We start from the raw sequence: 17229 nt of genomic DNA on the forward strand, positions 1-17229 counted from the left end.
TAAGGGAGGGGGGGGGGGGGGGGGAGAGAGTAGCCCTTCACTTCCAAGGCAATAGTTACCTATTGGGAGTCTTGAAATCCTAGATCAACTTAAAAACAGTCCACTGTAGTATTTGTCAATGTTCCGAACCAAAATACAAAATTATTTAGAGACGGGTCATCATTAGGACGAAAAATATAGAGTAGACGACTACAGGGGACTGCTTTTAATTGATGTAAGATTTCAAGTTTCCAACAGGAGTGTTTACCTCTATGTCCTTATCGGTCGCATGTATATGCCTGCAATTTTGAATACCACTTGTGCACCATCCATTCACTATGTCACTTTTACTGCAGCACCACACCAATAGGAGCACCCTGTTTTAAGATTGCTTCTTTAAAATAAATACATTGAGTTTTTGTTCTATACAAGACTTTATCTTCTGTGAATTATCTCAAATGTGTTAATCACATCATAACCATAATAATGAAGGTTTTTTGTAACTATTGCTGTAGAAGTCAAGGGCTACACTTCCTCCTTAGGGACCACTTGTGCCTTTATTAACTGTCCTACCAGATCCCAGGGTTGCTGGGTTGTCCCTTATTCTCAAGGACTTTCTAAAAGAGGCATTTTGAGAATTCTGACTTTACCTTTCAAGAGGGTTTTTTCTTACATTTGGTTTACACCAAATGCAATCTGTCTATGTGTCCTCAATTGAAAGTTATCACTTAAATGTAATAAGGTACCCCAATGTTATCCTGTGGGAGAGGTAGGGGCAGCAGTAGTGAAACACAAATCGAATATGCTACTTACCAGGATGCATCTGTTCTTGGCATGTAGGGCTGCTGACATTCATATCTGTGCATAGATCTCCGTCCGGATGATCGCACATTGTTGTCCTGGAAGAGTCTTCGAAGTATCACGAGATAGGTGGCTAATCCCCTGGACAACAGTGCGCATGGGCATCGACTCCATCCTCAGATTGTTTTTAGCCATTGTGGCAAAGATGGAGTGAAACTCTGTGAATGATGACCATGCTAGAAGTATGTGTGAATGCTGCAGCCGCTACAGGCGCCGGGGAGGAGGGCGGGCGATATGAATGTCAGCAGCCCTACATGCCAAGAACAGATGCATACTGGTAAGTAGCATATTCGGTTCGAGGCATGTGGGCTGCTGAATTCATATCTGTGCATAGAATACATAGCAGTCCCTCCATTAACGGCGGCCGCCTGTGCCAGCTGCAGCAGTTTGGAAAAGTGTTTTTAGAACAGCCTGCCCTACAGCTGCCTGCTGTTTGGAGTGCACATCAACACAGTAATGTTTTGTAAATGTGTGTGTGGTAGACCATGTGGCTGCTCTACATATGTCTTCCAAAGGAATATTTCCAAGGAAAGCCATGGAGGCCCCCAACTTCCGAGTGGAGTGGGCCCGCGGTGGAATGGTGAGAGTGCGCTTGGCTTTCTGATAGCAGATCTGAATACACTTAACGATCCACCTGGCTATACCAGCCTTGGAAATGGGGTTGCCTTAGTGTTGTGGCGAAAAGGCAACAAATAGTTGTTTAGTCTTCCGAAAATCTTTGGTCCTATCAATGTAGTACATTAAGGCCCTCTTGACGTCAAGTGTGTGGAGCATCCTCTCCGCAACTGACTCTGGATTTTGGAAGAACACAGGTAGTTCTATAGTCTGGTTGATATGGAACTGAGAAACTACATTAGGAAGGAACTTAGGGTTAGTGCGACCCACCACCCTGTTGGAATGAATTGGAATAAATGGCTCTTGGATAGTTAGTGCCTGGAGTTCACTAACTCGTCGTAGCGACGTAATCGCTATAAGGAAAGCCACTTTCCATGTCAAGAACTGAATTTGCATGAATGCAGTGGTTCGAAAGGGGGACCCATCAGCCTGGTGAGGACCACATTTAGGTTCCACTCGGGAGCTGGTGGTGTCCGCGGAGGAATGACTCGTTTGAGTCCTTCCAGAAAGGCTTTAATGGCAGGCACTCTGAAAAGAGAGAGGTGCTGTCTGTTTTGGAGCTAAGCAGCCCTTGCGGATAGATGTATACGAATGGAAGCATGGCCAGATTGCATTTGTACAGATGTAAGAGATAACAAATGATGTTCTGAATAGATGCATCCAGCGGGTTAATGTTGTGGTCTGCCCAATAAATGACAAACCGCTTCCATTTCGCCGCATAGCATGCTCTGGTGGTGGGCTTTCTTGCCTCCCTGATTATGTCCATACAGTCAGGAGGTAAGTTGAGGTAGCCAAACTCTAAGACCTCAGGAGCCAGATCGCCAGGTTGAGCTGTTGCGGATCTGGATGCTGAATGTCGCCATGGCTCTGCGTCAAAAGCTTGCGTGCGAGGCGCAGCCTCTGATGCGGTACCACGGACAGTTCCAGAACGTGGTGTACCATGGTTGGCGAGCCGACGTTGGAGCAACCAGGATGAGAGTCATCGAGTGCTGCTTCAGCTTGCGTGCCACCAGCGGTATTAGAGGTGCTGGGGGAAAGCGTACGCAAATTTGCCTGACCAGTTCATCCATATCGCATTGCCCTGCGACTGTGGGTGTGGGAACCTGGCAGCAAAGCTTGGGCATGTGGCGTTGTCCTTTGTGGCGAACAGGTCTATCTCTGGATGACCAAACCTTAGGAAGTACGGGTGGAGTACTGATGGATGTATCTCCCACTTGTGCATTTGGTGGCTGTACCTGCTGAGCAGGTCCGCCATCTGATTGTCCTTGTCCGGGAGGTGTTCTGCCATGAGGAAGATGTTCCTCTGAATGGCCCACTTCCACATGCTCTGAGCCAGATGAGACAACTGTGGAGAGTGTGTACCTCCCTTCTTCTGGATGTAGTGCATGGCCGTCAGTGTTGTCCGTCCGGATCAACACGACCTTGTTGCACAGATGTACCTTGAATGCTTTCATTGCCATGAAGATAGCCATCAGTTCTAGAACATTGATGTGCATCTTCCTTTGCGGTGGTGTCCATAGTCCCTGCACAGTGTAGTAGAGTACATGAGCTCCCCAACCCTGGAGAGAAGCGTCCGTCGTCAGAATGATCTGTGGCACAGGCTCCTGGAACGGTCCTCCCTTGCAAAGGTTTTGTGGATTCCACCAATGCAGAGAGTTGTATGCACGACCGGTCACCAACACTAGGTCTTTCAACTGTCCGTGAGCCTGAGTCCACTGACGTGCTAAGCACTCCTCAAGCGGACGCATATGTAGTCTCACGTGCGGGACTAAGGAGATGCAGGAGGCCATCATGCCTATCAACTGCATGAACACTCGTGCTTGAAGCGAGTGTTGAGGTCTGAATTTCTGTATCAGCGATTGAATGCTGCTGACCCTCACTGAATTTGGCTGTGCTGTGGCTGCCAGAGTGTTTATTGTCGCACCCAGATACTGCCGTATGTGGGCGGGTTGCAGGTGGGACTTTGGGTAATTCAGTGAGAATCCCAGATCGTGAAGAAGGTGAATGGTGTGGGACATGTGGGCGGCACACTGCTGGGCTGACTTTGCCTGGATGAGCCAGTCGTCCAGGTAAGGGTAGACGTGAATGTTTTGTCTCCTTAGGTGTGCCGCCACCGTCGCCAGGCACTTTGTGAACACCCTGGGTGCCGTGGTGACTCCGAAAGGTAGAACCTTGAACTGGTAATGTTGGTTTTGGATGGTGAACCGGAGGTATTTTTTGTGTGACGGGTGCAGCGGAATATGAAAATACGCATCTTTTAGATCTAAAGTTGCGAGAAAATCCCCCTGACTGAGCAACGGTACGACTTGCTGCAGTGTCAGCATGTGAAAGTGCTCCGATAGAATGTACTGATTGAGGGGTCTGAGGTCCAGTATGGGTCTGAGGGACCCGTCCTTTTTTGGTATCAAGTAGTACAGTGAGTAAACTCCTGTGCCTCTTTCTCAGACAGGCACAAGCTCGATTACCCCTTTTTGCAGCATGACGAGGACCTCCTGCTGCAATAAGTGCAAATGCTCGGCGGACATAGGACGGTGTCTTGGGGGGTATGTTGGGTGGAGTGGATATTAACTCCAGACAATAACCGTACTGGATAAGCTGTGTGACCCACCTGTCTGTGGTGATGGACTTCCAGCCTGGCAGGAACTGTTGAAGTCTCCCCCGACAGGTGTTGCGTGGTCGGGGGCAGTGACAAGGCGTCACTGTTTGTTAGTGGCGGAGGATCTGGAGTTGTTGTTTCCACGACCTCTGCCTTTGGCGCTGTTTCCACGATATCCACCTCGACTTTGTTTGGTGTAGGTGGTCTGCATGCCGCCTTTATAGTACTGTGTGGTTTGGGAGAGCTGGCCTCTGGAAACACCTCTATTGCTTGAGCGACGAAAAGAACCACCCCGGAAATGCTGGGACTGTAGAGCCCCCATGGACTTAGCAGTTTCAGTGTCCTTTTTGATTTTCTCCAAGGTGGTGTCCACCTCTGGGCCAAATAGATGATTAGGGTTTACTGTCTGATTGAGAATGGTGGTCTGTATTTCTGGCTTGAACCCGGAGATTCTGAGCCAGGCATGTCGTCTCAGCATGACACTAGTGTTAACAGCCCTGGCCGCGGTGTCTGCTGCGTCCAGTGCACATTTGATAGAAGCATTTGATATGAGCTTCCCTTCTTGGATGAGCATCTCAGCAGCCTCTTTGTATTCATCTGGCAGGTGCTGTAACAGGGTCTCAAGTGTCTCTTAATGTGCCCTGTCATACCTGGCTAGAAGTGCCTGAGTGTTTGAAATGCGCCAGATATTGGCCGCTTGAGCTGCCACCCTTTTCCCTGATGCCTCAAACACCTTAGATTCCTTATCTGGGGAGGAGCATCACCCGTTGTTTGTGAATTAGCCCTCTTCCGGGCATTAGAAACAACAAGAGAGTCCAACGGCAACTGTCCCTTGATGTAAGTAGGGTCTCCAGGCGCCGGTTTGTACTTCTTTTCAATTCTTGTGTTTATCACCCTGGCTCTTGTAGGCTCCTTAAAGATTTCCCCTGCATGCTTCAAGACACCCTTCAACATAGGCAGAGTCTTGACAGTCCTCTCTGAGACGGAAAAGGTGTCAAAAAGAAAGTCTACTTCAATGGGGTCAGCATGGAGCTGGACGTCATGATTCTTAGCTGCCCTTTCAATGAGGGTCTTAAACGCCGCTAAATCCTCAGTAGGCGACGTTTTTACAGCATACATATGAGAGTCTGGGGTAGAGTGAGGATCACCTGGGTCAGCAGCAGCTGCCCAGGGTTCATTGGTATCATCTGGATCAGTGTATACAGGATAGCCGTATTCATCATCATTACCTTCCCCGGTGTCCACATCTGAATAAGTGGGTGAGACATCATGGCCACGTGGAGATACCGGTTCTACAAGAACAGGCGTCAAAGTAGAATCCTTTTTCTTCTTCAGTGGAATTTTATAGGACTCCATTGGCTGTTCCGGGGCGATTTTCTGCTTATAAAGAGAAAGTCTGCCTGTCTCGGCATCGATAAACTGTTCCTGTTGCTCTTCCAACGAGGATTGTCGATGCTTTATGGCCGGGACCACTGTTGTCGACTTCGGCACCGAGGACACCTTCTCGGGCACGTCGGTGGCCATTTTAGGGTCGAAAGCCTTGGGCACCACTTTCGGCGGCAGCGTGAAGTGGATGGGCGTCGACGTCTTCTGAGGTTTATCGGCAGGCTTCGAAGGTGGAGAATCTCTAGGCCCGAAACTTGAGGCCTTGTCCTTGATGTGCTTTAGGGAGTCTGCCACCTGCTTCGAGAATGAGGCGGACGGCTGCGTCGACTCGACGGAATCCTTCGAGGCACCACCAGACGTGGACTCGTGGGTCGGTCCTCTCTTGGCCTTGTCGACGTGGAGGCTCGAGAACCTTCGGATCACCGAGCCCTTTGTCGGTGTCGACAGTCTTCGGCGCCGATTTGTTCGGGTTGACTGCCCTGACCTTTGCCTTCAGCGCGATAGACTTCGTCTCGACGCCCTTGAGCTGTTTCTTCGGGTCGATAACGCTCTTCTGCTTCGTCGGTGCCGACAGGTCAGAGGACTTCAAGCCGACCAAAGCAATACGCACTTTTGGTTTCGATGTAGGCAGCAGTGCTTTCACTTGCGTTGAGACCGGAGCTTTTACTTTCGGTTTCGATTTTGCAGGTTGCGGCTCCTTAGTAATGTCCGAAGCGGAGCCCGAAGGCGGGGCTGTAGAACTTATTGGAAGATCTTGGGTAAGGCCTAGTGGCGATCCCTCGACCTGAGCCTTATGAAGCGTTTCGGCCCCAATGTCAGTTTGAGTTTGCTCCTCGCTCGAGCTATCTTCCATGGCCCCAAAGGCCCCGTCGTCGTCTCCTACCTCGTCGACGACTTCTTCCGCTTCGAGCATTTCAACATCCGCATAGTAGTTGGAGTCGACCTCAGACGCGGGATTCGACAGGTTCTCACGAACCTCCTGGTCTGCTCCTTCATCATCCCCGGCATCGAATATGTCCACAGGCGCCAGTGCAGTCTGCTGGGCTTCCTTGCGAGCAGCGCGTCGATGCAGTGGAGTCTTCTTGGATCGAAAACGGGAACAAGCCATGCAGCTGGCTTCATCATGATCCGGCGACACTTGTTGCACACCGGCTGGACATCGATGTGGGGATACTTGGAGTTGCACACGGGACATCTCTTGAACGGGCTCCGTTCCATGATGGTTCGTCGATAAGGCCTCTGGCGTCGACCAGGCCTTCAGCGTCGAAAAGCACGCGGCTCTTCTGGAAATCCGGCTCAGAACTGAGCTGGAAGAATCGGGCACCGAACGCAAGACTATACCAACGAAAAACTAAAGGCCTTTTGGCCTTAAGAAAACTTTTATATCAATTCCGACTAGAGTGAACCAATATACATCCGAACCCAATGGCGGAAAAAAACAATCTGAGGATGGAGTCGATGCCCATGCGCACTGTAGTCCATTGGAGGAGCCACCTATCTCGTGATACTTCGAAGACTCTTCCAGGACAACAATGTGCGATCATCCGGACCCAACACTAGGCGGCACAGATATGAATTCAGCAGCCCACATGCCTCGAACATAAACGTTTTACACTACTAGGACAAGCAAAACTTAAAAGTACATGTTCAACTTTTTTGATACACTACACCCTGCCCTCTTGCCTGTTCAGGGCCTATCTAGGGGTGACTCATAGGTCTTATTAAGAGGGAACTGGGCCTGGCGAAAGGTTTATTTTGGCAGGTTGAAAAGGCAGTTAAAACCTGCACACACAGGCTGCAATGGCAGGCCTGAAACATGTTTTACAGGGCAACATAAATGGATGGCACAATTGGGGCTGCATGCTTAGTAGCATTCAATTTACAGGGCCTGGGAACCTGAGCTACCACTTTACTTAAGATGCAATACTAAATTAAATATACAAATTGGGTGTAAGCCAATTCTACCACGTTCATAAGGGAGGGCACAAGAACTTTAGCACTAGTTAGCAGTGGTAAATTGCAAAGAGACCTAAAAGGCAACAAAAATTGGTTCAGAAAACAGGAGGGTGAAGGCAAAACGTTGGGGGATGACCCTGAAGAAGGAATATGCTACTTACCAGTATGCATCTGTTCTTGGCATGTAGGGCTGTGACATTCATATCTGACAATAGATCGCTGCCTTGTGTTGTGTCTGGATGATTGCACATTGTTGTCCTGGAAGAGTCTTCGAAGTATCACAAGATAGGTGGCTCCTCCCTTGAATTACACTGCGCATGGGCATCCTCTCCATCCTTAGATTGTTTGTCGCCATTGTGGCAGAGATGGAGTATAGTACAGTACGAGATGGCCATGCAAAGAGTGAATGCTACAGCTGCGACAGCAACCGGGGAGGCGGGTGGGCGATATGAATGTCAGCAGCCCAACATGCCAAGAACAGATGCATACTGGTAAGTAGCATATTCCGTTCGAGGCATGTGGGCTGCTGAATTCATATCTGTGCATAGAATGTATAGCAGTATCTCCCCTAGCGGTGGTTGCCCGTGCCAGCTGCAGCAGTCTGAAAAAGAGTTTTGAGAACAGCCTGTCCTACAGCAGCTTGCTGTTTGGAATGTACATCTACACAATAGTGTTTGGTAAATGTATGTATGGTTGACCATGTGGCTGCTCTACAAATTTCGTGTAAAAGAATATTTCCTAGGAAAGTCATGGATGCCTCTAGTTTGCGTGTAGAATGCGCCCTGGGGGAACTGTTAAGGTGCGTTTTGCCTTTAAATAACATATTTGAATGCACGTAACGATCCATCTGGCTATACCCGATTTTGAAATAGGGTTGCCTTTGTGTTGCGGTGAGAAAGCAACAAACAACGGTTTTGTTTTGCGAAATGCCTTAGTTCTATCTATATAGTATAGCAGAGCTCTTTTGACATCTAGAGAATGTAAGGCTCTTTCAGCAACTGTCTGTGGATTTTAAAAGAACACTGGCAGTTCTATTGTTTGATTTATATGAAAATGGGATACTACTTTTGGCATGAATTTAGGGTTTGTTCTGAGAACTACTCTATTGGCATGTACTTGAATGAATGGTTCTTGAATAGTTAGGGCTTGCAGCTCACTAACTCTTCTAAGTGAAGTAATGGCAATAAGGAAAGCCACCTTCCAAGTAAGAAATTGTAGTTCGCATGAGTGTAGTGGTTCAAAAGGTGGTCCCATAAGTCTGGTTAAAACGATGTTTAGATTCCAGACTGGTGAAGGTGGGTGCCTTGGGGGAATTACTTGTTTAAGTCCCTCCATAAATGCTTTAATTGCTGGCACTCTAAACAGTGAAAGGTGTTGCCTGTTTAGGAGATATGCTGCTAACGCAGCTAAATGTATCCTGATGGATGAGTAGGCTAAATTGCAACGTTGTAGGTGCAAGAGATAGCAAATGATGTTCTGTGTAGAAGCATCTAATGGGTTAATATCGTTGTTACTGCAGTAAATGACAAAACGTTTCCACTTTGCTGCATAACATGCCCGGGTAGTGAGTTATCTTGCCTCATTGATAATATTCATGCAGTCTGGAAGCAAGTTCAGGTATCCAAACTCTAGGATTTCAGGAGCCAGATCGCCAGGTTCAGCTGTTGCGGATCTGGGTGTTGGATTTCTCCATGGCTCTGAGTTAGAAGATTGGGTGTGAGTCGCAGTCTTTGATGAGGCACCACTGACAGTTCTAGGATGGTTGTGTACCATGGTTGCCTCGCCCATGTGGGAGCAACTAGGATTAGCGTCAGTGAAAGTTGGCGCATTTTGCGTGCCACTAGCGGTATTAATGGAGCTAGGGGAAAAGCGTACGCAAATTTGCCTGACCAGTTCATCCATATCGCATTGCCATGTGACTGCGGATGTGGGAACTTGGCGGCAAAGTACTGGAATTTTGCGTTTTCGCTTGTGGCAAACAGATCTATCTTCGGTTGTCCCCACTGCCGGAAGAATGGTCGGAGCACATTGGGGTGAATCTCCCATTCGTGCATCTGTTGACTGTGCCTGCTGAGCAGGTCGGCTATTTGATTGTTCTTGCCTGGGAGGTGTTCTGCCATGAGAAACATGTTCCTCTGAAAAGCCCATTTCCACACACTTTGAGCTAGATGCAACAGTTGTGGGGAATGTGTTCCTCCCTGTTTTGAATATAATACATAGCGGTCATGTTGTCCGTCCAGATCAACTCAGTCTTGTTGCATAAGTGTTTTTTGAACGCTTTTAGTGCTAGAAAGACCGCCATCAACTCTAGTAGGTTGATGTGCATCTTCTTCTGTTGTGTAGTCCATAGACCCTGGACTGTGTAATGCAGGACATGGGCTCCCCAGCCTATCAGGGATGCGTCCACCGTCATCACTATTTGTGGGACAGGGTCCTGGAACAGTCGTCCTTTGCAAAGGTTTTGTGGATTCCACCAATGCAGAGAGTTGTATGCCCGACTGGTCACCAACACTAGGTCTTTTAATTGTCCCTGAGCCTGGTTCCACTGCCTTGCTAGGCACTCCTGTAGCGGACGCATGTGTAGTCTGGCATGAGGGACTATGAATATGCACGAGGCCACCATGCCTATTAGTTGCATGAACACTCGAGCTGGCAATGAGTGTTGTGGTTTGAACCTTTGGATTAATGTTTGCATTCCGTTGATACGTGCTGTGTTTGGATATGCCTTTGCTGCTAGTGTATCTATTGTAGCTCCCAGGTACTGTTGTACGTTGGAGGGTTGTAGGTGTGACTTTGGGTAGTTCAGCGAGAAACCTAGATTGTGCAGAAGATGAATGGTCTTTGACATGTGGCTGGCACATTGCTGGGCCGATGGCGCTTGTATTAGCCAATCGTCCAGATATGGGTACACATGAATGTGTGGTCTCCTGAGATGCGCCGCCACTGTTGCTAGGCATTTTGCAACACCCGTGGAGCTGTTACACCGAATGGTAGGACTTTCAACTGGTAGTGTTGTCCTTGAATTGTAAACCTGAGATACTTTCTGTGAGCAGGGTGTATTGGTATACGAAAGTATGCGTCTTTGAGGTCTAGAGTTGCTAGGAAGTCTCCCTGCCGCAGCAGTGGTAAGACTTGTTGCAGAGTGAGCATGTGAAAATGCTCTGATAAAATGTACAGGTTGAGGGGCCTGAGGTCCAATATTGGTTTGAGAGACCCGTCCTTTTGGGGAATGAGGAAGTATAGTGAGTATACTCCTGTTCCTTGATGTTTTAATGGGGCTGGTTCTATGGCCCCCTTTTGCAGCATACTGATGACCTCTTGCTGCAATAATGTTATATGGTCCTTTGACATTGGACGGTGTACGGGTGGTATGTTGGGTGGTGTGGATGTGAGTTCTATGCAATAGCCATGTTGGATAATTTGCCGGACCCACTTGTCTGTAGTGATGTTTAGCCAGACTGGTAGGAACTGTTGTAGTCTTCCCCCGACTGGTGTTGTATGGTCTGGGGGTAGTGCCAAGAAGTCACTGTTTGGTATTAGTGGAGGATCTATTGGTATTTCCTCCACGCGCTCTGCCCTTGTTATTATTTCCTCGGTATCCACCACGATTTGTGTTTTTATTGTATGTGGATTGCGTATTACTTTTGTATGTGGAGGATTGCTGCGATGTATTACCTCGCGCTCCTCCTCTGTAGTTGGAGCGACAAAAGGAGCCTCTGTGTTGTTGTGACTGAAGAGCCCCTATTGACTTTGCAGTCTCTGTGTCCTTTTCATTTTGTCCAGAATGAAGTCAACTGCTGGACCAAATAAAAAATCAGGATTGATTGGCTGGTTAAGAATTGTGGTCTGTACCTCACTCTTAAATCCAGATATGCAAAGCCATGCGTGTCTCCTAAGCAGTACGCTTGTGTTGATAGATCTGGCAACTGTGTCTGCCGCGTCTAGAGCACACTTAATGGAGGCATTGGTAATGAACTTTCCCTCCTAAACAAGTTCATCAGCCTGCTGTTTGAAGGGCACAGGTAAGTGTTGGAGAAGTGCTTCTAAGCTGTCATAGTGCGCTCTGTCGTATCTAGCCAACAAGGTTTGGGTACTGGCAATTCTCCATGAGTTTGCTGCTTGAACAGCTACTCTTGCCTGATGCTTCTAAAATATTTGACTCCTTATCAGGAGGAGGAGCCTCTCCAGTAGTTTGAGAATTAGCACGCTTACGTGCGTTGGAGACTATCAATGAGTCTAGAGGCAGTTGTCCCCTGATGTAAGTAGAATCTAATGGTGCAGCCTATACTTTTTTTCAATTCTAGAGTTGACGACACGTGCCCTAGCAGTGTCTTTGAATATGTCATTTGCGTGCTTTAGGACCCCTTTTAACATGGGAAGTGTTTTGACACTTTTTTCTGGTGTTGCAAGCGTATCAAACAGAAAGTCTTCCTCTATAGGATCTGCATGCATTTCTACATTATGGTAGAGCGCTGCTCTATCTAATAATGAGTTAAATGCCACCGTGTCTTCTGTAGGTGATGGTCTAGCTGGATATGCAGGTGTGTCTATAATGGGTTGAGCCTCATCAGGGTCTGGGTCATCCCCCCATGGTTGTGAGTTGGGGTCTACATCTGGGTTTTGAGGATATCAAAATTAGCATCTGTGCCCTGATCTACATCTGGCTCGTAGTCAGAGTGTGTAGGTGAGTATGGTGCATGTGGAGTAGTAGGCATAGCTGGAGAGATAGGCTCGAAAAGAATAGGAGAGGTTGCACAGTCTCTTTTCTTTTTGAGTGGAATAGTAGAAAAGTCTTCAGCAGGGGCTGGTCTTTTCTTCCTTTTGTAAACAGTCACTTTCCCAGTATTTGGGTCAATATATAGTTTAGACTGATCTTCTGTAGAGGGGTCTGGATGGATGATCTCTTCCACAGTCTTTTGCCTTGGCGCCGATGTTTTCGGTTTGACCGTTTTCGGTTCAACCGGTTTCAGTGCCTGGATCAGCTTTTGAGGCTCTATGGGCAGTGTCTGTCCGATAGGTTTTGTCGGTGCGATGGATTGCACAGGTTGCACCACTGTTTTTGGGCTGATTGGTTTTGTTGGTTCGAGAACCTTTATCAGGTGTTTTGGCTTGTTCGGCTGCAGAGGTGTCCTCGGAGCCTGTGGCTTCGGCTCGATGCCCTTCTTCGGATCGATGGGCTTCGGCTCGACTGTTTTTGGTTGGTCTACTTTTGGTTTTGCTTTCGGTTCGACGACCGTTTTGGGCGTAGCCCTTTTGGTTTCGTAGACAACCTTTTGTCCCTCTTCGGCTGTCGAACTGGATTTGTTCGAGTCGATGGGCCTTGGCTTCGAAGGTTTATATGGAACGCTGGCCTTCGGCTCGGCGCCCTTTGTGTTTATCACCTTCGGTTTGACGACGTTCGGTCAGAAGACTGTTGTGTCGATGACTTTCGGTTGAATCGGTCTTGGATTACGTGTCTCAGAAGGCTCTTTTTGTAATATTCTTAGCCGGGCTATATTGCGGGGCTATAGAATCAGTGTTTAGATCTTGGCTAAGGCCTGTTGGTGATGCCTCGACCTGAGTCTCTGATAATGGCGTAGTGTCTGTGTGGGGCGGTGTACTCACGGTTCGCCCCCCGTTGTCATCGGAGTCGTCTTTGACAGCTACGATGTCTTGGTCGTACTGCTCGACCTCGACGATTTGTTCTTTCTCGTCGATATAATAGTCAGAGTCGTGCTCGGAGTCTTGATCAGAGTCTTCGACGTCACCTAGTTCTTCCTCGTCGAAGATATTCTGGGCTCCGGTGCCGACCTCAGCATCTCTTGTCTTGCCGCCCGCCGATTCCGGATCGTCTTCTTGGACCGGAACTGGGCACAAGCTAGGCAATCGCTTTCATTATGATCTGGCGATAAACATTTGTTGCATACAGGATGCTTATCTGTATGCGGAAACTTTGAGTTGGACTGCGGGCAATATTTGAATGGACTTCGTTCCATCGACCGTCGGTCCACGTGGCGTCGAGAAGGCCAAACGGCCCAATTCGACGACCCGAGTGCAAGTAGATTGTGAAGAAAGCTTTTCGGTACCGATCGAAACCAATACAGACAAATTTGAAGGCCTTTTAGATAAGTTTATTTCGATTCCGAACTTGGAGTACAGGAAAATGCATCCGAACCCAATGGCGGAAAAAACTATCTAAGGATGGAGAGGATGCACATGTGCACTGTAGTCCAAGGGAGGAGCCACCTATCTTGTGATACTTCGAAGACTCTTCCAGGACAACAATGTGCAATCATCCAGACCCAACACTAGGCGGCGATCTATGCACAGATATGAATTCAACAGCCCACATGCCTCGAACAGGCAAAGTCCAACCTACAGTATTCATTAACCTTAGGTTGCTTTAACTTTCCATCAACTACTTTAAGCTCTTGGTAGTCAATTTTTCCCTATGTCTTTTCAAGTTTTCTCATCAATGACCTTAACTGCAGATATATTTTCAAGCAGAGATCCTGCAAAGTTAAACCACAAAAACAAGGCCTCAACTTCTCAATCTTCATCTAGTGTGTCCCAAGCACCTCTCCTTGCAGGGCCAGGCAGCTGCCTCTACTCACCGCTTTGCTGGATTCTGGAAGCGGGTGTGGAGACCATTGGCTCAGGGCCATTCCGAAGGCGGTTGGCAGCGGCAGTGGCACCAGCGGGTGGACCTGGTGGTATGGCTCGTGTAGCTGTACCTCTCACCTGGCCCAAACGTTCCTCCCTGTCATGATCGCGCCTCTCTCTGTCCATCTCCTCAGGATTTCGTGCTGCTCCCTGAGAAGACCAAAAAACAAGACCTCAAAAACAGTTTCAAAGTGCCCCAAGAAAAGGAGTTCAAGTACACCCCAGATAGCTCTACTGTCCGAGCTGGAACCCTGTAAGCCCTTCGTAAAATGATTGCTTTGAGCCCGTAACAAATTATTACTCAGCATAGTGATAACACGTTTTATGACCATCCACCCAAGCAAAAACTCTAAAACAAGAGACAGGGCCCACACTCACAAATTTTAGCATGTTCCAATCGAAGACGTAGTCATACGAGAAGCCCTGTCGGTGAAATAGGTTCCTGAAGAGCTGGCGCAGGTATGAGTAATCTGGCTTGTCATCGAACCGCAGCGAGCGGCAGAAGTTCAGATAAGTGGAGAACTCAGCTTTTGGAGGAAAGTGAGTAACAAAGATGGTGAGGACCAAGAAAGCATACAATTAAAACGGTGTCAAAATCAAAATTACGAATAAGACCCTTTTATTTGATAGATGGGAACTAACCTCCTCTAACATGTACATGAGTGTGTCAGACAGTGTTCACAATATAGATGATCATCAGGCAAAATAGAGCACAAATAGGGCACCACCTTTATATTATTCACACCACCATAAAGACCGTAACGGCGAAAATGGCCAAAGTATCCTGGCTTCTTACTCAATGCTACTCTTCACTGCAGTAGCGCTCAGGTCTCAAGAGGTAAACGGGTATACTACACTTTCAAAAACAGGAGGGTTTATTGCCGAGTGATTATGGAAAAGGTTTTGTAGTCTTATGTTCAAGAGTGGAATATGTGGCTCAGCTCGCACTTGGTGTGATTTGGGGAACAAAATTGTTTTCTTTCCAAGACCAAGGGACAAAATGGGAAAACTGAAAGACACATGCACAACGTAAAGCCGCGGAGTAAAGGTAGCAAGAGGGTCTATTACTAAATGAGGAAAAAAAGGCAATACAGGCCAAGAGAGAGTAAAAAGGGGTTTGGTATTTTAGAGTGCCAAGCTCTAAAAAAATAAATGCTTGTCACTTTGAGGCAAAGAATTCCCACTGGAATAGAGTTAATTGATATCTAGCCACTCTATGCCCTGGACCTAACTTGTGCCCCCTACTGTTCCCACTTTCCCCAGACATTGTAAATTCCTTATCACTTACATGGATAGCCCTTGCAGAGCACCTCAATTGGCGTTGACATTTTCTTCTCGCTGATGCGCTCGTATTTCTGTCTCTTTGTTGCCGCCTTCAGTCCCTGCCAGGGCAATGACCCTAGGTTGAAATACATCAGCACATATCCCAGGCTCTCCAAGTCGTCCCGGCGGCTTTGCTCTGGACAAGGAGAAAATGGCATCAAAAGGATGACAAGATGCAGCATGGCATACAATGGTTTTCATGAGCAAGTCGGGGGTCCACACGTACTACATCCTAAGAGGAGTGCATGAGCCTTCACGACTTACTGGATCCATGCCTTCGTACTATGTAAGACATTCACCAAACCGCATCAGTGAAAGCCTTGTTTCTTTTTAAACATCTGTTTGTTGATTTTCAAGTGAACAGTTCCATAGCATCATCAGACATCTATTTGTGATACAGGTCATGTACAGCTCAACAGTACATATATTCCTTCTTTGACCAGGCAAAATACATCTTTGGTACAACAATAACAGACTATTTGCGTGCATTGTGAGTAATATGGGCATCTAATTATTCACCGGCTTTCCCTAGACAATCACATACATTAACACATATACAGAAATATAACTATATCCATGCATCCTGAAGCATCTCTGTAACCCCTGCCACTGTCGTCATCGGGCAGCTTCCTCACCGACACGGTCATTTGTCCTGCTCTATCTCCAGTCCCAGGTGACCCTGTCCATTGCAACTCCTCTCCTACGTCACTCTAGTCTATTACTCTTCCCCTCTCGGGTGAGCTAGCAAGTAGCACTGTAATGGGGCCCACACATCCCTGGGCCGGGAGGCCACTGGAAGTAGCTCTGCATAGGTTGAGAGCCTCTCCTGGCACACAACCTTAATCAGCAATCCATTCCTTAAACTTGGGTGCACGACCCCTACCCACCGGCACGCTATCCTTCTCTTAGCCAGGAGTAGTGACAGCACAGTGAATTTACGGTGTTTTGGTCAGTTTGGTTTGACATATCCCAGTAGTGCCGTCAGTGGTGTGGCCTCCACAGGTGCATCTATAATTTCGCGCAATGCCATAAACACCTGATCCCAGAATGCATTTACCTCAGGTCACTCCCATGCTAGATAAAGGAAGTCTGCCCCTGAGGTGCGACACCCATCACACCTATCATCTTCTCTCAACTTGAACCTGTACATTTTGGCTGGTGTATAATACATTCTGTATACAAATGTATAATGTGTGAGCCTAAGTCTTACTGCTAGCTCATACTTGTTCAGTTTGCAGACAGCTCTCCTCCCATTGTTCGTCCGTCAGCACTAGGCCCAACTCCTCATCCCATTTCTTACGCGAAGGTGGTGGTGTGGTTGCCATTTGTGAGTGTACCGAGCAATATATCAGCGAAACCAACCGTTTGGGCGAAGCCCTCTCCCATATGAGCTGCAGTGGGGTCAGCACCTGCGGTTCCGCAGGAAAATCAGGAGTAATATTTCTCATCCCAATTCTCAATCTAAGATATAGAAAGACATCGAATGGCGTCTTCTGTGCGGATTGGAACAAGTGGTCAATACTACGGAATTGGCCTTCGTGGTACAGGTCCCCCCCACTATGTATGCGAGTTTGCTGCTGGAAATTCTTAAAGACCCCTTCCTGTAATAGTGGCATGTCAGGGTGGTAAGTGAGGGGCAGTAAGGCGAATATGTCATGGGCACATATAACATATGTTGTATGCGCTGCCAAGCTGTTATCGTACCTGTGAGGGCGTTGGCTGCACTATCTCCATTTGTTACTCCCACATATAGGGCTCCTTCAAAAGGTATGGGGTGCGACAGCCAGTGATCTGTCGCCACTAGTGGCATGTATTTCGGTTGCTTCACCCAGAACCAGGCGTAGTGGGCCTGCGCACTCAGAAAATAAAGT

General features: G+C 47.8%; 1 protein-coding gene across 1 annotated transcript in view; it reads right to left on the reverse strand.

The window, feature by feature from the left end:
• CSNK1E (casein kinase 1 epsilon) overlaps nucleotides 1-17229 on the reverse strand; it is a 230776-nt gene that overhangs the window by 103413 nt on the left and 110134 nt on the right. Inside the window, exons 6-8 of the mRNA XM_086963318.1 lie at nucleotides 15324-15494; nucleotides 14414-14562; nucleotides 13987-14185 (exon numbers count right to left, since the gene is read on the reverse strand). Coding sequence (XP_086819444.1) covers nucleotides 13987-14185; nucleotides 14414-14562; nucleotides 15324-15494 — 519 coding nt within the window. The remainder of the gene's footprint in view (nucleotides 1-13986; nucleotides 14186-14413; nucleotides 14563-15323; nucleotides 15495-17229) is intronic.

The sequence above is a fragment of the Lissotriton vulgaris genome, chromosome 1_1, assembly GCF_964263255.1.
Source record: "Lissotriton vulgaris chromosome 1_1, aLisVul1.2, whole genome shotgun sequence".
NCBI lineage: Eukaryota > Metazoa > Chordata > Amphibia > Caudata > Salamandridae > Lissotriton > Lissotriton vulgaris.